The sequence below is a fragment of the Mauremys mutica genome, chromosome 24, assembly GCF_020497125.1.
Source record: "Mauremys mutica isolate MM-2020 ecotype Southern chromosome 24, ASM2049712v1, whole genome shotgun sequence".
Taxonomy (NCBI): domain Eukaryota; kingdom Metazoa; phylum Chordata; order Testudines; family Geoemydidae; genus Mauremys; species Mauremys mutica.
The window spans coordinates 2003205-2028159 of record NC_059095.1 but is presented as its reverse complement, the minus strand read 5'-3'; the positions used below and the strand labels follow the sequence as shown (position 1 = coordinate 2028159).

Here is a 24955-nt window from a genome sequence, read left to right as displayed (position 1 = left end):
AGGGCCGGCTTGCCCAGGATTTTGTGGTTTGAAAGACGGCGGCGGGGAGGGTGTTTGCACAATACACCAGCAGCTCAAGGTACTTCACGGCTGCTCTTCTGCCAGGATAATTGTGTGACCGTCCCCAACTCCGGCCAGGAGGATGCGGACAAGGATGGCATCGGTGACGCGTGCGATGATGATGCTGATGGAGATGGGATATTAAATGCAGAGGTTTGGACTCTCTAATGCTTAGCCCCAAGCCGTGCCAGCACATACCCACCGAACCCAGGGAAACAAGGAGGTCCCAGCATGCAGTGCTCCAGCTCTGCCTACATGCCTGGAGACCTGTAGCCTTCACCCTGGGATGCTGAAGTTGAGGCCGGCGCTAATCAGCGTGTGCCTCTGCTGGGCAAAGCTTGGGCGGCCCCTACGGTACCTGAAGCAAAGGGGGCTTTCTGGGGTGAGGGCTTCAGATGTGCCCTAAGGAGCCATTGTTCTGTCCAGTGCTGACCGGAGGCTTTGCTCCTCTCGTGAAACGATCAAGGCAGGAAGGGGTGGGTGTGGAGGAAGAGGGGGAGGCTGCGATTGGATGAAATCGTGCTTCTCTGAGGGAGTGGCAGGGATGGGTGAGTCCCAGTTTTTCAGTGTTGATCCTGGGCAAATGCTGGTCCCAGCTGAACATACACCGCTCCTGGGCTTTGCGACAATGCCTGGAACGAGGGCATCAGGCTGGGCTCAGATCGTTCAGAGTAGGTCTGTCCCGGGACCCCTTTCTGTACCTTCCCCACGGCCGGGCACAGCTTCATCACGGCTCCCTTCCCCCCACCTCACAGGACAACTGCGTCCTTGTGCGCAACACGGACCAGCACAACACGGACAAGGATAGCTTCGGCGACGCCTGCGACAACTGCCGGCACGTGAAGAACAACGACCAGCGGGACAGCGACAGCGACGGGAAGGGAGATGCGTGTGATGACGACATCGATGGAGACAGTAAGGGCGGGGGGCTGGGACACAGACCACACCCAAACGAGAGTGGCGGTGCCTCGAGCTGGCCCCGGCCCACAGACTGAGTCACATTGGGCAGAAACCAGATACTGGAGACAGGTGGCCTAAAGCGCTGCAGGAAAACCACTAATTTCTGACTGGCTAAAGCCCTTCTAATCACTGTGTCCTTGGGCAGAGATTCGCCCCCACCAAGGACACAGGCCAAGAGCCTTCACAGTTCACAAGAGGCCACAACACATGCGATCTCCACACTGGCCCTAGAACCCGACTCCCCAAATCAGAGCTGCAGCAGCTTCCACGTAGAAATGAAGCCGCTGGGCACACTGAGCGGCTCCCAGCCTAGGCCGCTCAAAGGCTGAAGGCCTGCCGAGTGCTCCATCTGCCTCAGGCTGATGAGGGAACACTCGGAGTTAAAGCAGCAAGTGTCAGGGCCAGGTCCTGGAAGAGGTTTGCTGGTCTATACGTCATCACCAGATAGCTGGGCTGGGGGTAAATGCATGTTTTCTAGAGCCAGAAACCACAACTGCCCCAGGCCTGGGAGAGAGGAAATTCCTTTACAGACTATTCCCCAGAGTCGCTACAACTAAGGAATCTCCCTGGCGCGATTCACTGGTGGAGAAGCTCATGGCATTGTGATAAGAAGTGAAGTCAGAGAGATTGCTGAGTGTATTGTGACTGGCCTGTCTCAGACCTCCAGAAGATGCTGTCGGAGTTTTCCAAGTCTAACAGCCAATGCGTAGTAAATAAGCCAAGGCTAATACATAAAATCTGCTTTGGAGCAGTTTGGGAAAACACTGACAACTTTGGTGTAAACCCTCTGCAGCCGGTTACTCCTGGACAGAGAAGATGCTGACTGTTTGCAGCTCTGTCACTCTCTGTGAGGAATGCAGGTTGGAGAACAGTTCCTCTCGCAGGCCGGCATGGTACAGATGTGTCTAGGAATGATAACCTGGGTGAGATTTCTTTGTAATGGCAAACCTGGACACTTGTAGAAGCAGCTGTTAACAAGGAGAGTTAACACCCTGTGTCCAGTACCCTGAGCCACAGGCGGGGAACTACCAGTCCGGGGGGATTTTCTCATCGGTCTCCCTCCCACTAAACACCCTTCCTTCCTCACCCCTCACATACCAGCTGGATATTTGGAGGACCCAGGAAAGGATTAGCTCTCACCCAGGTCACAGAGGGGATATGGGCACTAGGGAGAATCCTGGGCCCTGGGGGAGATGTCACGGGTGGGCTGCTGTAACTTCTGGATTAGCGTTCATTGCTTGGAAAACTAAAGTCTCCCACCCTTGGAGCGGCAAAGGGGGGAAAAAATCTAGTGTAGACAAAGCTCAGTTTGGTGAATGCAGCGAACAGCTGTGGGCACCGTTTTGGCCTTTGACAGACATAGCTGCCCTCTGTAGGCAACTTGTGGTATTGCCGGCCAAAACTGAAGTCAAGTACGTTCACACCTCTAGTGCAAAAAGCTCAACAATTCAATGCTCTCCTTTGGCCTCTGGTTCCCGTCAGGCTGTTTACCTGACCCAAATCTTCTGTTTTCTTTTTGCCTCTTTAGTTAGTAAGGTTATACCATGCTGAACAAACTAATTTATGTTTACAGGCATGTGCTTCTGCCTTTGAACCATTAAAGGGTTCAGAATAATGTGGCCTCTGGTCTTCTGATTTCAGTCCCCGGGGATGATTCAGCCCCAGAGAAGAGCCTTTGGAGGCACTGAAATGCCAGTGAACATAAATACATGAAATGCACACAGAGGGGCATGAAGAACTGGGCCAGTCCCAGCTTCCTGCCCTCTCTGACCTAGGCAAGCTTGCTGCATATGCCTCTCGTGGCAGTGCTGGGTTAAAAGGCCCTGTGTTTGTGGCTTACAGAGATCAAAAACGTGGTGGACAACTGCAAAAACACCCCCAACCCTGATCAGAAAGACAGCGATGGGGACGGAGTGGGGGACGTGTGTGACAGCTGCCCCACCATCAGTAACCCAGACCAGGCAAGTAATCGCTGCTCCTGCTTGCGCTCTCATCAGCGGGTGTAGTGGCAGGGATGCCACCCATGCTGCCCAGCCATGGGCTGCCTTGCTGGTAGCTCAGTCTCTACTACAGAAGGGCAGCCTGGAGAGACCACAGCTCCCAGCATGCAATGGGCCTGATGGAGCAGCAGCTTTGCATCCTAAAATACTGCTCTCCATGACTGTTGCAGGGAGAAATCCACTAGTTCACCATGAGCACGGCAGGAGAAAGTGCTTCCTCTGTGGGGCCCTCTTCACCTCGCCAGCGCTAAATATCAATTGAGGGGGCAGGTGCTTCGGCCCAAGCAGTCTCAGTTCTTCCTTGGGATCTAAATCTTCAGTCCACCTGGGGCACGTTTCAGCTGATGGTTAATGTTTTGTTTTACCAGGAAGATGCTGACCACGACCTCGTGGGGGACCTGTGTGACACCAACCAGGACCGGTGAGAACCAGCTGCCCCCAGGCTCATTTGGGGAACAAGTAACAGCTGCTCTTGAGACAACTATCGGCCTATTACAGAGGTGGGCAAACTACAGCCCGTGGGCCACATCCGGCCCGCGGGACGCTCCTGCCTGGCCCTTGAGCTCCCGGCCAGGGAGACTGGCCTGTGGCCCCTCCCCCACTGTCCCTCCTTCCCCGCAGCCACGCCACCGGCTGGCAGCACTCTGGGTGCCGGGGCTCACACTCCTGCAGGGCAGTGCAGCAGCATGTCTGGCTCCAGCCGGACAGCACGGCTGCCAGACATGCTGCTCTGAGTGGCATGGTAAGGGGGTTGGGGGGTTGGATAAGGGGCAGGGGACCCGAGGGGCAGTCAGGGGACAGGGAGCGGGGGGGGGTGGATGGGGCGGAGGTTCGGATAAGCATGGGGGTCCTGGGGGGCCTATCAGGGGGCAGGGGTGTGGATAGAGGTCAGAGCAGTCAGGGAGCAGTCAGGGTTGGATAGGCGTGGGAGTCCCGGGGGCCTGTCAGGGAGTAGGGGTGGGGATGGGGTCGGGGCAGTAAGGGGACAAGGAGCAGGGGGGTTGGATGGGTCAGGAGTTCTATGGGGGGTAGTCAGGCAGTGGGAAGTGGGAGGGGGCGGGGGCCAGGCTGTTTGGGGAGGCACAGCCTTCCCTACCTGGCCCTCCACACAGTTTTGCAACCCCGAGGTGGCCCTTGGGCCAAAAAGTTTGCCCACCCCTGGTCTATTAAGACATGTCCAGCTTGAGTGAATTTAACTCATCATGGCTTAAGTCACAGGTTAGATTTTTATGGCTGGCGAAACCACCAGCTGCCCCTTTCCTGCTGTCAGGCAGGATCCCAGCTCACCTGACAGGTGGGTGCCTTTGTAAAACACACACACACACACACACACACACACTTGTTGCAGGCTTCTTGCTGTTGCATGTGGGGCAGAGTTCATGTGCCCCTGTTGCGCCCTTTAGTATCCACTGGTCTTGCCAGATGTTCTGATCTCGGCTTTTCTGATGTTCTCGCTGCCAGAGACGGGGACGGCCACCAGGACTCACATGATAACTGCCCCTCAGTGCCCAACAGCTCCCAGCTGGACACGGACCACGACGGGATTGGAGATGAATGTGATGACGACGATGACAACGATGGGATTCCGGATCTAAGACCTCCCGGCCCTGACAACTGCCGGCTAGTCCCCAACCCCAGCCAAGACGATTCAGACCGTAAGGGGAACAAGTGTCGCACGAGCCCTGCAGGACCTGCCCCTTCTTGTTTTCAGTCACATGCTAGCTAGTTTAAAGAACATTTAGGAGACATGACTTCCTTTTCTTGGGTGTAGTGACTGGGTTAAAAGGTGTGAAATTCCTCCCCAGCATTATCAGCATCTGTGACTGGGAGGGGGAACCAGCCCCAGGTGGGGATTCCTACAGAACTGTCCCAAGAGAAGTCCTGCTGTGCATGGACACTTGGCCGCAGCAGGGCACCTATCTGGGAGGTGGTTGTATTAATGTAGGTGGGATACATGGGCTAAAGGCGTTACCAGAACCTAGTCACTAAACCAGGCTAAACAGGTCTGGGGTTTGCTGGAGAGACCTCCAGCTGCTTGGCACCTTGGTGCAAACACCATTACAAATCCTGTTACCCTTTAATAAAAGGCACAGAAAGGGAAGTGGGGCTGGTTAAAGCATTTGAAATGTAAAGTATTAATTAAGGCTTTTATGCGAACATCCCTGGTTCCCTTTCCCTGGTGAGAGTTTTTCGAAGGACCACCCTCCTCGTCTGACAGTTTCTTAGATCGTACTAAAAGATGGTAATAATTGTCCTTTTAGGGAAAAGAGAGGAAATTAGTTGAGTTGGGCAGGAGCTGCTGTCAAAGTCTGATCCTGTTTCCTAAAAGACAAAACAAGATGAACACACCGAAAGGAGAGAAAGAGCAACAAAGAGGGAAAAAAAACAGCTTCTGGCTCTGGGATTGACCTTCACTTGCAGCCTCACTGCTGGAAAAACAGAGGCCCAGCCCATGGTCTGATCAGCTGCTCCGAGACCTGGCAAACTTGTACCAGCATCAGACTGTTTAGGGCCTGGCTTTTAGCTGCCCTGTGGGCAGTGTTGGCCAGCTAAGCTAGACGCTTACCAGACAGAAGAAAGGAGAAGAAATAAGATATGGAAGGAAACTGTGTCACATCCCAGCTGGTGTTCAGGAGTCAGCCAGAGCAAGGGGTGGTGGTGTCATCTGGGTCCCTCGCTGGTCTAGTCAGGTCAGGACATGGCTCAGGATTAGGATGAAGGTGGTCCAAGGTCCGCAGAGACAGTGGGGGTGGCAGCCATGAATGAAGCTTGTTCTTTCCCCTTCTTTCAGTCAGTGTAGCAGTAGCCTCCTTCTGTTCTTCTGTAATTCCTCCCCCCTCCCGCCCCCAAGTCTTTAAGGACCTCCACCAGGGAGTGATGGCTGGAACGGCCTGTCCTTGCATTATTTTGTCCAGTAAGGCCCAATTTCTGACACATCCATCCCCTCCCCCCCCATCTCACACTTGTTTACCAGAAATGATTAAGACCGTGCTTGAGTTGTATCAGGTCGTCTTTTTGTAGGGACTAATTCAGTCTGTCTCGCTTTTGCACCTTCTCCCCTCAACATTGGTGGTTCTGGGTTATTGTGACATTTTATGACCTTTCACTGGGTAAATCTGTAGGCCTAGTTATCACAGCATAGATACAACCACCCTGAAACCTAAGGCTGAGAGCCGAGTGGGTGCAAGGAGATGGTGCTATCGGAGAACGGGAGACTTGGTGCGCTTCATTACAGGTGATGGTGTGGGGGATCTCTGCGAAGAGGACTTTGACCAGGACCAGGTGATTGACAGAATCGACGTGTGCCCAGAGAATGCAGAGGTGACTCTGACAGATTTCAGGGCTTTCCAGACAGTCGTGTTGGACCCTGAAGGCGACGCACAGATTGACCCTAACTGGATTGTTCTTAATCAGGTAGGAGACAGCTTCAGATCTAGTGTGAGGGGGCGCTAGGAATTAGCGAGCGATGCAGCTAGATGGCTTGGCTTAGAATCCACCGACAGAGCCGCAAACCCCCAAGTTCTTCTGTTGGCGGGTTGGATGGGAGTGGGAGGGGAATGACCTGCAAAGTTTGAGCCCCGCCCTTTGCCCAGGTGTGTGGTCACTAGGGAGAGCCAGAAGAGGAGGAGAGGTGGCTCAGGTTACAGAGACATGGCTGGAGGCCCCTGTGGGGTGGCACCAGCCTGCTGGAGTAGCCGAATCTCTCCCTTACCTCCCAACCCTTTGGGGTGGGGATTACAGCACGTCTTAAATCAGCACCAGATTTTCACAGATGATTGGAATGAACTCTCGTTGAGTGGGATTTTGCTATCTCCTCCTTGGAGAGGGAAGCACGTTTTCACCTCTTTGCTCCAAGTCCATGTGACAATGATAAAAGTTTTCAACTCCAGATGGTAACGAGTTAACACTTGCATTTCACAGGGCATGGAAATTGTCCAGACCATGAACAGCGATCCTGGCCTGGCTGTGGGTAAGAATCAGCTCTCTGGCCTAGCAGGGCCTTAATAGGTGTAATTCCTCTTCCCAGCACAATTTTCAAAGAACATTTTGGAGATTGTTTTAGTGGTTCAGCCAAATTCCCTCCTTTGGAGGAAAGAAATTCTTGTCTTGAACATTCTGGCTCTGTAATAAGCAATCTGGGTGCAATGAAGTTAAGGGATTTTTCTTAGCAACAGCTAGAACAGGGGAAGTTTCTGGATAACATGGAAGTTGGATAAACTAGACACTTGAGCAGGAGGCTTGGTTAAACCAGACAAGGGTCCGGTTTTGATCTGCTATTAGGACCTAATGCTAGGGGAGTAGAGGGAGAGACCGTGTTTGTATGGGTCTCTGGATTAGCCCAGGAAGGGAAGGCCTGGATCCCAACAGGATGGTTGAGGCTCTAGTAGGGACTGGGCTGTTTTTGTTTCTTGGCTCATGAGCAGTGATTATTTCTCCCCCCTTCCTACCGGTTGAGGTTACACTGCATTCAATGGGGTGGATTTCGAGGGCACCTTCCACGTGAACACCGCCACAGACGACGACTATGCGGGCTTTATCTTCGGCTACCAGGACAGCTCCAGTTTCTATGTGGTGATGTGGAAGCAGATGGAGCAGACATACTGGCAGGCAAACCCCTTCCGAGCAGTAGCAGAGCCCGGAATTCAGCTGAAGGTAGGACCACAAGAGAGACACCATGGTGGCTTCAGATCGCCCTGCTCCTGTCCTCCCATGCGGGTGGGAGGGGGGCATCAGTTGGTTTAAGATCAAGCACCTTACGTGGTGGAAGGGAAGGACTCTCTAGCTTTGCTGTCACTCTGGCCAGAGCTGCTCTTTATGAACAGAAGGTATGTACATGTGATGAATGTAGCACTAGCTTCCTCTAGTGTTCCTACTAAATGACCACGGCCCTTTCTCCTCCCTCAGGCAGTGAAATCTAATACAGGGCCAGGAGAATATCTCCGTAATTCCCTTTGGCACACTGGAGACACGACAGACCAGGTCAAACTGCTATGGAAAGACCCCAGGAATTCTGGCTGGAAGGACAAGACCTCATATCGTTGGTTCCTACAGCACCGGCCTCAAGTTGGATACATCAGGTAAGGAGCAGGGCTTGTTCTGTTCCCTGTGCAAGGGAGGAAGGTCAACCTAACAACTGCACTAAGACCATTTAAGAAAAGGGGAAGCAACTGCTAAACTCAACTCCTGTTGAAAGTCAAACACCGCACCCCTCTCCTTACTCAGCATGTCCAGGAGATGATGGGCGAATACTCCCTCCTTTGGGAAAGGAAATCACTTGTAATAGGGCGAGGCCTCTTAAGATACATCATCCCCTTCCAGAGCTCGCTTCTATGAAGGCCATGAAATGGTAGCAGACAGCGGAGTCGTCCTTGATACAACCATGCGAGGGGGTCGGCTGGGGGTCTTCTGCTTCTCCCAGGAGAACATTATCTGGTCCAACCTGCGTTACCGCTGCAATGGTGAGTTGTTCCCTGTGCTGACACTTTGGGGACTAGCCTCTTGCTCCCATAATCAGGAGTGCTGCTGCCAGCTGTCCCAGCAGTGCTACATGCTCTGAGAGATCCAGCAACACGACTTGCATTTTATCCTACAAGGTGCCTAAGTACAGCAGCCTGTGGGGTGGGAAGGTGGAATTTGACTGCCTGACATTTCCCCATGCAATGTATGGCCCCGCTCCTTGTTCCCCTCAAGGGATGGCTGCACGTCAGTGATGGATAGAGATTCATGTCTCTCAATTTGTGTAACCGAGCTGGTGCAGCAGTTATGGGATCCCACGTGAATGAAAATGGGTTGTTGATTACTAAAATGTATCCAGCTCTGGAGCGAAATCTGGCAGCAATTCTTCTCTAGCAGCACTGGTGAAGACAGGAAGCCAAGAGTTCACTTCCCATTAAACTGCAGGGCCCTTAGGGAGGTGGAATGCAGTCACTGCACCTGAGACTGGCAATCCCCTACACTTGCTCAAGATCTGAATTTGGGGTTTCAGACAAAAGACTATTACTACTGAATGGTGATCCCTTGGAATCATGCTTGGCTTTTCTTGAGGTTCCCAGCTCCTCTTACCTGTCTTCCCACTCAGGTCTCTCTGGATTCCTGTCTGCACATGACAGGGTTGTGGGTGTGTTTATTTCGTGTTACTGGTTTACTCGGCTTCTCATTTGCAATCTTGATGCTAATCTACACCAACTTCAATTTCATCCCCTCCAGATACCATTCCTGAAGATTATGAGACATTCCGAACTCAGCTGGACCAGCCCACAGCTTAAATGTTTGTCCATCAAAATTTGCTTTAAAAAAGTACTCAGCTATCCACTACTGCAGCTCTGATATACTGTATAAAGAACTATGTAATGTACCACTGCACTCTGTACAGCAGCAGGTGTCACTGCCTATCTGGCATCTTTTCCACAACAGCAAATCTCTTTAACTGCTATGAAAGTCTATTGGAATTGCAGAGATTTTAGGTGCTGGAAGGAGATTCATAAATGAAGTGTGAATAGAAGCCAAAAACGATGACTGTGCTGTTAACACTAGTCTTCCACACGGCCTGGAAATAGATGTGCTGAGACGCTACCTGCTGTGGCTGGAACTATTTGAATAACTGTCCCCTACATAGTGGCTCTGAAGCCTTAAAAAGATTCTTTTACTTTGCCTCCTGTTAGACCAAGTCCCATTACTGGTGCAGGCCAGGAAATGTCAGTTTGAAAAGCACATGTACATTAGAGATGCACAGGATGTTTGAATTACTCGTGGAACACAAAAGGCACTTTAAAAGGGCACCTTAGTTCTGGAATAATTTGGATAATAAACAACACTCTAATAGACTTAAGTACTTTTTTGTGATCATTGACCTGTTTAAATCTCCTTTACGGACGGGCTGGAGCAGGTGGGAGAAGCAGTCAGATTTGCTTTGTTACGTAGCATCTAAGGACTCCCCAAGAATGTGCTGGGCACGCCAGAGTAAGACATACTCTACCCCAAATCTCAATTCACAGGACAGATTTCTCTTCTGGGTTTAGGTAGGAGGGAAGAAGTGAAGAGCAAGGACGCTACAGGTGAGAAGAGGGTGAGGAGGGCCCAGGGGGAGTGAAACTGAGGTGCAGAGACTGCAGGAAGTTCTCACTGTCTCCAGAGGTCCCTGCTTTGGCTGCTCCTACAGGCTGGAGTCTCTGGCTGGTTCCCCACTGCAGGTTGACCACATGGTGGTGGTGCCCCTGCCCTGTCCTGGGTTTGTAAAAATAACTCAAGCTGTTCCTCTCTCTCTTCTCCATCCCGTTTGGTAGGATACGTTTACAGCAGCTCCCAGATGATAAAGGGGTTCAGGGGTGGCTTCTGCTCTCCACAGGTGAAAGTCATGCTGAATTGTACTGGAGAGTTCAGCTGAGGTGAGCCTAAAGAGGAACTACTCCAGGCTCCAAGCACTATAAGACTGTCAAAATATTAGCACAGGGTCCCTCCCACCTAGACTTCTTCCCCTATGCTCTTCTTAACATATTAGATTTTACTTACCACGTTCTTCCACTCCACCACCTGGGGGAGTTGTAGCTATTTTCAGAGGTAGGTAAGCCTGAGCCATAAGAGCACTTCCCAAACACTTGGTTTTCTTGTCACTAGTCTAACTACTGAACACTGCAGGATAGCTTTCCCTCTCAGGATAATTCATCAGGCTGAATTTGCCAAGAGCATTCATCTTGGAATGCCCCTTTGAATGGCTTTTCCCTTTCTGAAGGAGGGGTTTACAGCAGAGACTGAATTCTGCAGAAAAAAATATGGATGTAGTGTTCAGTCCCCTATTTATCACACTACCTATGGCAGTGGCCCCAGCACTGCAGAGAGGGTGGTTCTTGGATCAATCAATGCTTCAATACTCCGGTTTGCAGAACCGCATTCTGTGAATGCTGCAGATCGCATGCCCAGCATTTCTGGATAGGACACATCATACCCTGTTTCTGACCATGCTATTCTGGGCATTCTTAATATAGCCATGCCTTGAAAAGATACATGCGGATCATGTGTGGTTTCTGCTGCTGTTGAGTGTTACCATGTAGCCAAGCACAAGAATTTCAGATCTGCAAGAACCACAGATGCGATTTCTCCCTCAAGTTTATCAGAATGTTCTTCAGCCATGACTCCAAAAGCTTCAAAACTCACCTAGTAGAGCCCAGGTCTGACACGTTTTTGCATTTGAATGATACTACACCCAAAAAGGAGACATCCATTTTGCAGAGCCTTGCTTACTTTCACAGAACCCAGCAAGTGTTGGATAGCGAGTTAGTTCACAGGCTAGTGCTTGCTGCAATAATACTGCAGTCGCCAATCACACAGCACTATCCTCTTCCTCCTCTCCATGTACAAAGAGCCTAAAGTGACGCTGCCAAGTCGAGTTTTGCTGTTCTAGCCAAATGAACAACAGGACAGGGATTTCTCTGGTAAATTTTCTTGACAGCGTCTCCCTCCCTTTAAGGTTAACATGAAAACACAGAGCCAACCAAGTTGTTGTTCTACCAGAGGACAAAATGCAGATGAGTAATGTTCCAAAACAAAGAATGAAAAGTTTTAAATCATTTTTAAAAATCCCTATGCAAAATGTACTGGGGCAGGAACAGAGGCATCATAAGGACAGGAATTAAAAACTCAACAAGAAATGATCCTTTGAGAGCTCCGTGAAGGGAAAGCCCCTCAAGTCCATCTGCAGGGCCCACTGCAGGTTTGTTCAAAAACCATTCTGCGTGTCAAGATTTTGTCCCATCTGATTTCAAACCGTTCAAGAGATGTGGATTCCACAACTTCCTCTGGAAAGCAAAATACATCTTCAGTATAAATCACATTTCATTTACATGCACAAAGGGCATGTGTTTATTGTAGGTGGTCCTTCAGTCACACTGGGGGTAGATTCTCCCACAAGAACAGTCCCACCAGAACTGCATCTCATCACCATAAGAACAGGAGTGCTGCTGCCCCTTCATTCAGAATTCTGGTTAGAGCTAAACCTCCATCAATTTACCTCTCACAAACAGGAATAAATCAAAATGTAACAGAAGGCGAATTCCTTCCAGGGAGGGTTCAGTAATAGCCGTCTCTCAAGAGCTAAATAGTTAGTCACCATATCCCAACTATGGATTACCTCTGTAATATAAACAGAAAACTTGCCCCGTTCACCACTGGTCATACCTGTCTCACCTCTCTAACAACCAATTTATATAGCAGGTTTCACTGCATTTATCATCTGCACCCAGGTTTCAGTATATGGGCGTATGCTTGAAGGGTCAACCAAGCAAACTGCTTGAACTTTTACATGATATTTTTAAAAAGTCCAGTTATAGCTTAAAAATGACTCTAAAACAGCCCCATCTTACTTTATAATGCTCTAAAATTATATAGTTTGTTAACGTTTGTAAGTGCTAAGTTCCATGACTCCCCTACACATAAGGGATTAGACACATATTAGATGAAGTAGGACCAGGAGGTGAAGTGACCTGCCCAAGGTCACACAGGAACTCTACAATACCAGGAAAGAAAACCAAGTTATCCAACTCCCACTCATGTTCTATCCACAACCCCTCCCTACTCCAACTCATTTCCTTTGACACTCCTGCATTTAGCACTGCAGAGTTAACCCAGCTGTAGGAGAATGAGCTTGGGTGTAATTTTGTGCTATACTTCAGCAATAAGATGGTCTGCTAATTTGTGGCAGTAACTATTTTAGATCCCAGGTGGAGTTTGTGGCACTGCCAGTTGGGAAAACCACCTGACTGGCTCAAGTTTATCTACAGATCATTGAAATACAATGCATGGAGCTCACAAAGTAACTGTTTTTTAGCACCTTTTCAGACATCTTACAGTCTTTGCCCGGTTATCTATTTCACAGGGTGCTGAGCTGTGAAGGATATGTAGGGATGTATTCTCCCACTACTGAAATACATCCACCCCAATATAACACAGCAGCAGCAACAAGTTAGATCAGGAAGTGCAGAAGAATACCACCAACCTTCCACAAAACTGCCAGGGGGAATTCAGCAAAGTCAACTAGAACTTACCTGATTCAGAATTTGGTCAGGATACCAGCATTAGACACCCGACATTTACAAACAACACCACAGGCTAGTCAATGATCACAAGTGATCAGAACCTTGGGTTATGTCCCATTGAAAAGATGGCAGGATTGACCCCTCTACTGTTACCACTGGTGCTGTGAGGACTGGGGACTTCTCTAAGTAACTTAAACATTGAGGGTTAACACAATGCTTTATCATCTTTCTAGACCTGTGATCTAAAAGCACAAGGCACATCCTGAAGCTGGGATTTCATTACCTAGATCATTATCAGTTTGCATACCTGCAAAAGCATTATCAAGCATAATGTTAGCCAGCCACAATGATTTGCCTCCATGGTTTCTGGTAAACATTACTAAAATAGTCTTTTCTTTTTTTTAACCACTTGAACATTAAAAAGCTTCAGTAAGAAAACTATTAAGGAAGAAAAGCTGAGCAGCCAGAGACGAAAAAACATTTGAACTTTATTACATTTCATTTACAAATAATGCAAAGATACAAAGACAAAAGCCTTCACACAAAAAAGGATTGAAAAGAATATACATTTAGTTGAGCTGCTTTTTCACATCATTTCTCAGATTGCAAACACTTAAAGCCAACTTCAGTTTTCCACTTTACCTACAGAAAAGCACAATAAATTAAACTTCTATGTCACAGGGACAATTTCTCCAGAGTTCCTGGGTCACCAAAGCTGTAGCTGAATATAGGATTTGCATATATCAGTGAAATAATCCACAAGTTATTTTGATAGAAAAGTTTAGCTTGTAAAGAACAGTATATTATACTGTCTCTGAAAATACATAAATCCAACACGTTTTCCCCCAAACTCGGTAAACTACATGAAGTTGTTTTTAGCTGCCAGTCTGTGAGAGAAGCTGCCAGAAGCAGCTGGATTTAACTTTACTGAAATCAAACCTTCCCCTTCATAAGTACTTTCCTATTGCATTTGATTTGCAGTTCTTTTAAAGGAATCCAATCAAAGATGGGGACCCCACTCAGATAAAAACAAAAATGACAACTTCCAATTCCCTCCCAAAGAAAACAAAACCCTAATATCTACTGATCTTTGACTTAGAACTGATTGAAATACAGTATTTTTAATTGCTATGCTTTATAATGCTGACCAAACAGTATCTGGATGTGTATTTTATACACACACACACCCCCACCCCCACCCACCATGTATCATCTAGGCTTGTAAAGGCTTGTGCCATAAATATTTAGGATCCAGTAAGTAAAGAAAGATTTGTTTAAATGAGTCCTATCTCCCTCAATACTTTGTCCCATAAATACTATATATACACAATACTTATATTTATCTTCTATTCTGCAAGTAAAGAAAGATTTTTCTACCTGCTTATCTTCCTTATGTCTGTTTAATTTTCTTCCAGATTCCAACAATTAGGCCAATGATTAGGCTGGATGACTGACTACCTTCTCCTCTCCAACTGAGACTCTTGTGGCATTATGTAAAGCATAAAGACAACTACTAGTTTTCTTTTTCTTTACTACCAAATACCCAGAACAGATTTTAATAAATAATTTTCCGCATGTCTGGTAAATTTCAAACCAGAGTTAATTTCTGTGTCCAAGTTATAAGCCCCTAAAATGTCTCATGTAGATACTGACACACCATTATTACGGTTGCAGGAATGAGTCCCTATACTAGGTTTATAAAAAGAAACACCTTCCATCTTTTTTTCTAAGCCACAGTATAAAAAGATTGGATTGACTAGTCCATAGGACATGTACAAATGAACCTTACACTTCATTTATTGTATAAATACAACAGTTTAGAAGACAGTAAGAGGGAGCATCTGAAAGCAGACACATTTCTAATGAAAACCAGCAGAAGGTACAACAGCCTTTCAGTAAATTGTTTGATACTTTGCTTTCCAAAGTGATCCAAGATAGATCAGACTGCCTTCAAACTGGCCAATGAGCCTGACCCTACTTCCACAGATTTAGCTAAGATTCATTACATATATAAAACTCCTGCCATCTAAGGAAACCCACTTCTCTTGTCATTTACTCTCAATTGCGACAATTTAAGCTTTTCAGGAAACAACTTGTGTCACAAGTTTATTAAAAATAAATAAAGGTCACATGAATCGGCACACATCTCAGGCTGATCTTTTTAAAACATACATTAGCAAACTTACACATGGTAAAAAACGACACTCTACCAACAGGTAGGATGGAGACTTCCCTTTCATACCACCATCTTCCCCATAAACATCTTTTTCTGTAGCTTTATATGTTGATATTGAAAAATCATAACTGCAATTATGAAAAAAACAAAGGCTTTGTTTCAAGTTTACTCTATAATTAGGGCTTGCAGAAATGAGTTCCCTTTGACAGAATTCAGTAGGTGTGCCTTTTCTAATATATAATGTTGGAGAATGTTTTTTAACATTAAACATCCACATGAGTGAGTTTTTTAAAAGGCTCATAGTCAAGCAATTTGTATTTGATTCAACTGACATGGCATGGTGCTTTATAGCAGCAGTCTCAAAGCAAGATGACCCAAATCAGTGCTCTCCTTTTTCTTGGCTTCAAGATAATCTCCAAATGGAAGAGGTTAGGGTTATTGCACTATGCTATGTAGGGTCCCTACATTACGCTACTGACGACCATAATGTAGGGAAGAATCCTGCATTAGCAAAGGGGACTCACTATTAAGAGTTGATAACAGACACAGCACCTTACAAGGCACAAAATGAGACATCGGCTGCCCCAAGGAGCTTAGGGTGGAAAAACCCAAGAGGCCTTTACCATTGCTCTTTTCTGTGATTCTAAGATCTGCATTTTCTTCAGTATAATCACCAGCTGGTTTTGTTCACATTTGCACATCTGATTTTAGGAGCCCTGAGAGACAGAATATCACTCTTGACTCATTAAATGAGGCTCAGATACTTTTCCTTCAGTTAAAGAATGTAAACTTCCAAGGGGATGGGAGCAGCAGGGGAGAGCTTAGGTTAATATTGGTTACAACTTAATTTTTGCAAGCCCTAAACCCAATTTAACTTGTGTGCTGAGATTTTTTTTTCGTACTATGATTTAATTTGTCTGCCTTAAAATATTCAGTTAAGGATTTTCTACTGCTCTGCCCTCCAAAAAAAAGAAGGGGGGTGGGATGGGGGGAGGGAGGGAGACATCACTAGGATTTTTGAGTCACTTGACCGTTTTTAAACAGATATCAGGAATTGTGAAAACATTTAACAGACAAATGGAAAAATATAATGAGTCAGCCTTTGTCACTCACTCTCCAGCACATTAAACATCCAACTTGCTCATACTGATTCTAACACTGAAGGTTCCAACCTCATTCTAACTCATCTGCCACACAAACCTAAGGAAAATACTACAAAAGATGCCAGGCTTGATCCCAATATTAAATAAAAATGCAAACAAACAAAGAGCTGCAAGGACTACAGTAACATGGAGCAAGCACCTCATTCAGCCTAGCTAACTGAGCTCTACACATCAACATAGGAAAACCACTGCCACGCAGTATCCAGGGGGTTATTATACATCCACACTTCAAAGAATTGTTTAATTCTTCACTTCTAATCTTATTTTAAACACATACACACACACACACACTTGTACAAAAGCCTTAGACTATGCTGGAGAGGAAGAAACTCTGGACACAGCAGCAAGGTTCACAGCTCAGATCCAAGCATCCTATCCCCCACATGGCATTGGGATCCTTTCTAACTTCTGGGTACTGCAGATGTGTTGCATATGTTCTATCCCACAGCAGATTCCATGATGAGAACTGTTCAATTCTAAGAGTGCTGACAACAGAATGGAGAGGATTCTGTATTCCAAATAGAATTTTTAAACAAATTCACTTCATTTACTAATACTCTGCTGAACAGGAGTTGGAATTGCTGGGACTATGACACTTTCCAACACCCACTAGCCACAAAGTTTGCATGCCAGATTTTATAGGTATAAAGCAACTTCCCAGCCTGACAAGCCGGCAAGGTGGATGTATGAGTGGGAGGCCTTCTTTAACTCATAATGAGCACTCTCAGTTCTTCCAGAGGATTTATGCTAATGTGCCAGGCTCTGCAGCCCACTCCTGATTTACAATCAGGCAGTGTAGGAGACATCTACTTCATGGAGAGGGAGGAATCCCAGCACCCCCGCTCAGAAAAATGCTCCTCTCTGCACAGACAAATCTAAAATTGCTAGTTGAGAGCTAAACCATTTGAAACAGATAATTAGCTTTCTGAGTCAGCTGGTTTTAGTTTAGATTTCCAAGCACTGCACACGTTCAAAATCCAGCGCTCATTTAAAACAAAACCTGCAGAATTAGAGACTTATAAAATGCAAACTCATTCTCTCTCCAAGGCAAAGACTGCAATTACTGGACTCCAGCTTCCTAATGTTTGAAGGGAGTGTTTTGAGAAGCTCGGACTACCCCTACCCTTGGCATATTCCCATGCACAGCTCCTGTATGTACCATGTTTTGGCCATATAATCTGGTTTGTGATTAGTTTTTGTCCTAAAGCCAGTTCATAGAGCTGTCTTCCTCTGATTCACACCCCTCGCTGTATATTTTAACTACAAAGAAATATGCAACACCCTCAACACATTAAAGTAGTAAAAATTTGTAAATTATAATGAGTGCAGGAAAGCAAAATTAAGAAGTAAAATAGTTAACACTGTCCTCTGATAGTTGTTGCTAGCTCCAGAAGAGGTGTTTGGTTCTTGTTCTAATTATTAAAAGTTTTGCCACTATCACATTAGCTACTGCAAGTTCTCATTAGTCAGGGCAAGCCAGATCTGTTCACAGTGAAACAGCTTCAGTGTTCTGCTGTGTTCTCCAGCATTCAACTTTCCTTCCAAAAGAGGATGTAAACCTTTCAATTGCCAACAGCTTTCATAAAATGACCAATATGCAGCTGTGGAACTGGATAAACCAGACATTGAAATAGCAGCAGCAGCAGAGATGTTAATTTCCCTCAATCACATTGTTGGGTGAGAGGGATTGTTATATTTTGAAACCTCTTCTCTCAGATACCTACCATCTAAGGGCTTCGCTACTGAGTGATCTAGCAGATCTGTTCAGCAAGTACCCTGGCCCTATCTGGGCATATCTCAGTGCAGATGCTCCACAGTCAGCTGCAGCCAGAACACACAAAAGCCCTTAAGACAATGACTGTGAATTGGATTGGGACTCTGACAACAAATGCAAAACACCCCCAAACAAGGCAATTATTGCCAGCTCAGCACAGCTGACACTGCTAACCTGCACACTACTTAACAGGACACGTGGCTTCCCAGCAGATTGCTGGAGACTGGCTAAGAGATGTCAAGGTTTTATGTTTTTGTTTTTACAGAGAAGATCTCACCACAGATGTTTTCTCCGCTGAATCATGATGCTGCATTAATGCTAAGCCATGTACCAGATTAAAATGCATTTAACAGAAAACAGGATCTTCAGAGATACCAGTAAACATTAAGATTACATCATCTGTCTGATTCTCCGGCAGGTGGAAACTACAAGTCAGAAATTCCAAAGACATAATTTGTCCCATTCTCCTGTAGCTATTTAATATACAATCCAGTGTTCCAGCGAAAAAAGAGTCAAGCTAAAATTAAATCAAATCTATTTATGCACGTCTCTCTCCCTCATTTACCTGACGTACAATCTGAAAAAAGCAACAGCGTAATTAAGCTAGTACTGAGGAGATGGCCAGCATTCCTTTCAGCAGACATTGGAACATAAGAAGTAAATGGCACGAATAGGACTGCTCTCTAGTTAAGGGATTTACATTATGAAACTTTGCTATTACACTTTACATTAAAAACCGCTCTGGTTTTAATTACTAGCACCCAATTACTGTGTCACTATGCATCTAAGGGGAGTTTTACAAATGCAAACGGGACACTCAACTCCCACTGACTTTCAATGGCAGCTGGGTGACTAATACCCTTTCGTGCCTTTAAAAATATCCCCCATAAGAAGTTAGCAATATTTGGCTGTAATAGCTTGAGCAAACCTGGAGAGTTGTTACTTGTAATTCATCTCCGCCAAGCTAACTACACCTACCACCTTTCCTGTAGCGTCTGCTAGGTGCCTTTCTTGGAGCCAAGACAAGAGACACTGCTGCAGATATTGTTGTAGCTGTGGTCCGAGTACTAATTCAATGGCACATTCCTTTCCCGATCCAACACAAGAGTAAAGCCATATATGAACCACAATTATTCCACAGTAACTGGAGTAAAGGCACCTACAGCACGCAGCTGTTAGTAATTCGTGACACATGGCCAGTGCTCACAACTAAAATATGCTCCACCAGAGCAGCACAACTAGTCCAGCTCTATGAAGTCCCCTTATAGATTACATTTAGCGCAAATTCAGCCTTACACAACAAATAGACCAACTGTTCAATCCATGATTTTATTGCACTGACCATATTAGGCTGCAGGACCTGCGACTCATACCTCCGAACTGGTATTACCCAGCCCATCTAGGAGAACCCAGGCATCGAGTAGGCAGGCTCTTCACCCTACTTGCGTCGAGAAAGCATCAATAAATGCACGTAAACTAATTTTTTGGTATTGAAAATTAGAGGGACACAAAATTAGAAGAAAAATCCACTACTCCATTGCAAAGAAATCTGAAAACATGACAGCCTTTATCATAGATTACACCACAATGGCGTGGGCCCCTCAAGCCAAGGTTCTGCTCTACCTGCTTGCTCATGTGTACTCTCCCCAGAGCTTTGTACATTCTTGCAGTGCGACTTCAAGGGGAAAAGAAACACAATGGAGTCCAATAGATTCTAGGTGCATTTGAAAGCTGAGGACAGAACAGAGAAATTCTGTGGCTTTAAACGTGCCTCCTTATATTTGTTACTTGTAATTCATCTCTGCCAAGCTAACTATACCTACCACCTTTCCTGTAGCGGCTGCTAGGTGCCTTTTGGTACACAATGGAGTGAATGCAGACTGAAAAGGTTTGGGAGAGGTCAAACTACCACATAGGAAGAACACTATTACCAGAAGTCTTGTATTAGGGACAATTTTCTGGTCCAGTTTTTAAATACACAAGCCCCTGGTTAATATTTTGCTCTGTAATTTGCGAATATAGACCACACACAAACTGAATTACAGCCTCAAACAGCAGTTCTTCCTGTTCTCTTGCTCTCTTCTTTTAAAATATACCTTTTATGTTCTGTGATAATCCTTATTGCCTGACTTGTCTGCAGCCTTCAGAAACCCACAGCACAATGCACAGCTCCAATGTATCCTTGAGACTCCAAACTCAGAAAACGCAACAACCTCTGGCAAAGGCAGGTAACCATACCGTTTGTCAAGTTCCTGCAACCAACAGAGTGCAGGAGAATAGATTTCTTAGGGCGTGTCCAAATCAAAACTTTTACTGGATTGAGTTTCTTCAAACAACTGTAGAATGTACATTAGGTGTGCTGGAACAGGTTAGAATGGGCTTTGATAATACTCACTACAAAATGATTGGCATAAAAGTTTTTGTATGGAGATTATTAATTGCTCACAGGACTTTAAGCCTCCTCACTATTTGTAATCTATACTACATAGCTGGATTTCCTGTCCTATAAAGACTTATATACGATATATTTGCTTTCATTCTATGCTTGTACAATATACTTTTCTGCAGCTACCTCTGTGGCAGCCCCACATTGTATTACTGAATAAAACAGTAAAGCATATTTACCCCTTTATGCCTTTATTTTGATAAAGTCGATCAAGCCCACATATAAGGCAATATACACCACAGTTAAAACCACCCCCTCCCACCCACAAAAAAATAAATAACACAAATGAATATAGTACTTAATGTAGTGTTTTGTTTTGCAGTATAGAAATTCCACACAATGATTCTGTTTAAAAAGGTAAAAATGATTTATAATACACAGTTATCGTAATGTCATCATGGTGCCCGCATAGAAAACTGACATGCAATCCATGCCTACACTGTGCAGTATAAATAGTAAGCAACTAAAAATACAAACAGGAACACTACAAAGTTTTTCCTTTTTTAAAAAGAGAACATATACATATAATAAATGCTAATTGCTCTTTCACATTGCCATCACAGTGACAGGGGGTCCGTTTGTCAAAGTAATAAATGCTTTCATCCTTAAAGCACAGAGTACATTTTAACCAACTGTACGATGAGGGGGGTTTCCTCTTCCATATTATACACTGAGGTGGTTTCCAAAATGAGTAATATCCTAATAAGGGAAGGACAAGTCTTAAATATCATTCCTACAGAAACTGAGCTTTTGAAAAACAACAATTCATACCTTACGCTGAAGTGGAATTTAATAAAAAAGAATCCTGTACCAGTTATTACAAACTTCGGGTGGCTCTATTTACCTAACAGGAAGTTTTAAGCAACCATCTTTGTTAAGAGGGTTTGCACCAGTATTCTCAGGCACAATTTTTTTGTTTTAAAGGAAAACAAAAAACGGTACATAAATTATCAATAGTTTCTTCCATAATTAAAAGTCAACATCTTTCTTTCCACCTTTTTTTTAAGCAAAGGTTCTCTCTGTACAGGAAAGGTTTTTGCACGTTAAAGAATGCTCGCAAAGTGTTCACTAACATGCAAAAGCAGTAGTGAGACAGACATGTTTGATGTTGCCTGCGCTCAACCATGCATGCAGCATACAGACCTACCATAACTTGGCCTGTGCAGATCCATTTTTAAAGAGAATGCAGAAATCAGTACTATATACAATGCAAAAGAGCTTCTCCCGTCCCCCCCACCACTTAAGCTGCAATAAATAGCAGAAATCCACTTTTCTTTTTAAATCACAGTACTTTATACATTGAGAGTTTATTCCTATTACTTCCCCAAAGTATTGGCAAATGCAACAGTCTGTCGTGGAAAATTCGTATAAAAACATAGCTCTACAGAAATCCATCAGCAGGTATGTTTGGACATTAACCCTTTGAGACATGAGACTGTTTAAAAAACAATTAAATCTAATTTAATACTTTCAATTTTTTCATCTTATTTTTCCCCAAGCAATGTCCTTTCCTCCCCTCTTCCCACAAGTATCTCTGTAAGCATCATCAGTTCCTTTATTCTAATGGCCAATGCTTTTCCACATCTACCACCCTCATAAGCAGAGTAGAAAATGCAAAAGGTACTACTTAACTTTAAAATGAAATAGAAATCTACTTACGTTCTGAAAGCATTGGGGGGATCCACCCTGTGTCTGAACTCGAAAACTTTAAACATTTATTGTTTAAAATAATGTAAACTCATATACAACTGTTAAAAAAAAATCAGATGTAAAGGGTATGGGAAAATATTTTTCTACTAGAATAGGGCACACATGCTGCTATCAATGGGCCACTCTCCCAGGGAGCAAAGTGCAGAAACTATTGAAATGTTACTGACACTGTATTAAAACAACTGCTCTGATTCTCAAAGGGTTAAAAATGAAAGCAGCTAGCCTGCCCCCCTACTGGGGCTAGAGAGATGAATCACATTCTTTCATACACATCCATCATCCCCTTCTCCCATCACCACCTCTTCTCTTACACCTTCCAGAAAAGAAACACAAAGTAAAGATATTTCTCCTAACTAGATGGTCCCTAATCTCCACCCCGCACACACACACACATTTTGTTTTTGACAATTGCATCTAAATGGGTTTATTTATTTATTTTTAAATTAAGGCCATTTTAAATGTCTACTTACAAGTCTAATAAACAAGCTCTCCTATATACACATGTAGTTTAAAAAAAATAGAAGGTAGCATTTAGCGATATCTCCCTGTAAAACTATCCAGTCGGGAGTCTGTGAATTCCTAACTGGATGCTTCACGCTTAAGTGACTCTTGTTTTAAAAAAATAGATCATCACAGACAAGGATTTACATGCATAAGAGACATCTGAACAAGAGGTTGATATAGATAGAGATCCAATCAATGAACTAACAGTACTGTCAAGGAGATTAAGTAAACTGCACAAAGTGTACTCAATTCACACTGTACCTTTGGCTGTTTTGAAGCAAAGAACTTCATATCATCTGTGCCCAAATTACTCACGTTCTTTTAGGGTATCCTCCTGTTTAAAGCTACCTTTTTTTTTTTTAATTGAAAAAGCATTAGCAATCTGACATAAGCAGACTTTGGGAGTAACACGTAACATCTGGCTTAAATGTTCATGAACATTGTAAATGGAGATGCAAGATAGCCTTGCAATTATGTGGGGAGGAACCAAAGAAAACTATCCTTTAACAAGAAGCTTACACAAAAGCTATGAGACAGAAAAAATAAAAATCCCACATCACTTTTAGTGCAAATGGTCAACTAATGGCACAAATATGTGAGCAAACACGCACCCCCACTATATAAGATCCCAGCAATAATTCTGCTTAGCAGTGTCTCTGTGCATCTTAGGACAGCACCTCATGGATTTCTGGAAGCACACAGAAACCTAGCTATAACTCATTAGAAGTAGACCACTTTTGCCATGGACATTTACGTTCCTTGCTCAAAAAAAGGAAGGGAAAGGTTTTTGGGGAGTGGGGTGATTGGGTTGGAGGATGTTTTTTGATAAAAAATTTCATAACAGGAAAAAAAAATAAAACCTAATGATGCATTTTTTGACCAAATGCAAAACAGGGCAATGCAGACTCAGTCAATAGGAGAACAGGATTTGGAGAGGGTGGAGAATAAATACCATTCCAGAAAGGGGAAAAACAAACAAACAAATGATGTCTTTAAATATAAGTTAAGAAGGCTTTTTTATTTGAAATTGTATTTATCAAAAATATATTTGGATATTCGGCCCCTGCTGCAGGGAAATATTCTCTTTTTGCAGTAAATCCTTCATTAACGCATTCAATATACTATTTGGAATCAATTTTTTTGTTAGTACAAGTCAAATAATGGAGATTTTAACTTCTGCTGAGGAGAAGGGTCATGTATGTGGGTTCTTTTACTGGGAGGACTAGTGTAATGAGCAGAACATTTTAACAGCTATACTTCAGACAATTACCATAAGCGCACTGGGCTCTTGGTAAACAGCAACTCATATTTCTCAGTTTTGTAAAACAGAGACCTAGTGTCAGGAATCTAGGACTCATTATTGTATGTCAATTTCAGCCATTACATTTAAGTGAAACCACCATTTTAGACTCAATGGATGGGTTGTTTTTTTAAATTATTCACCATTCTGTTATGCTGTACCAGAGAATATTAGCGGTGACTAACAGAAGAGCCTCAGCCTGCTAGGATACAGTACATTTCACTATTAGCAAGTGATTTTTCCCAGGGTTATAAGAAGGAATATCACAAACTCATAGAAATGTAGAGCTGGAAGAGACCTTGAGAAGTCATCAAGTCCAGCCCCCTGCGCTGAGACAGGACCAAGTAAACCTAGAACATCCCTGACAGGTGTTTGTCCAACCTGTTCCTAAAAATCTCCAATGATGGGGATTCCACAATCTCCCTTGGAAGCCTATTCCAGAGCTTAACTACCCTCATAGCTAGAAAGTTTTTCCTATTATCTAACCTAAATCTCCCTTGCTGAAGATTAAGCCCATTATTTCTTGTCCTACCTGCAGAGGACATGGAGAACAACTGATCAGCCCTTAACATATTTGAAGACTATCAGGTCTCCCGAGGCATCTTTTCTCAAGAATGAACATGCCCAGTTTTTTTACCCTTTCCTCATAGGTCAGATTTTCTAAACCTTATACTTTTTGTTCTCCTTTGGACTCTCCAATTTAGCCACATCCTTTCTAAAGTGTGGCACCCAGAATAGAACACAGTACTCAACTGAGACCTCACCAGTGCCAAGTAAAGCATGACAATTACCTCCCACATCTTACATGACACTCCAGTTAATAAACCCCAGGAT

The 24955-nt window shown here is 44.6% G+C and overlaps 1 protein-coding gene and 1 long non-coding RNA gene across 14 annotated transcripts in view; one reads left to right on the top strand and one right to left on the bottom strand.

The window, feature by feature from the left end:
- Positions 1-9827, top strand: part of LOC123355737 (cartilage oligomeric matrix protein) — a 55533-nt gene extending 45706 nt beyond the window's left edge. For all 13 annotated transcript variants that reach the window (XM_044998350.1, XM_044998358.1, XM_044998360.1 and 10 more), the window contains 11 exons: positions 106-213; positions 816-975; positions 2863-2981; positions 3389-3441; positions 4482-4675; positions 6256-6434; positions 6942-6990; positions 7477-7673; positions 7926-8098; positions 8340-8479; positions 9228-9827. In XM_044998350.1, coding sequence (XP_044854285.1) covers positions 106-213; positions 816-975; positions 2863-2981; positions 3389-3441; positions 4482-4675; positions 6256-6434; positions 6942-6990; positions 7477-7673; positions 7926-8098; positions 8340-8479; positions 9228-9286 — 1431 coding nt within the window. In that variant the 3' untranslated portion in view covers positions 9287-9827. The remainder of the gene's footprint in view (positions 1-105; positions 214-815; positions 976-2862; positions 2982-3388; positions 3442-4481; positions 4676-6255; positions 6435-6941; positions 6991-7476; positions 7674-7925; positions 8099-8339; positions 8480-9227) is intronic.
- Positions 9828-13516: 3689 nt separating this feature from the next.
- Positions 13517-24507, bottom strand: LOC123355894. The gene is made up of 2 exons (XR_006575221.1): positions 16679-24507; positions 13517-15940 (listed from the first exon to the last, which is right to left on the bottom strand). It is a non-coding gene; the product is annotated as an uncharacterized LOC123355894 (long non-coding RNA).
- Between the last annotated feature and the right edge of the window lie 448 nt (positions 24508-24955).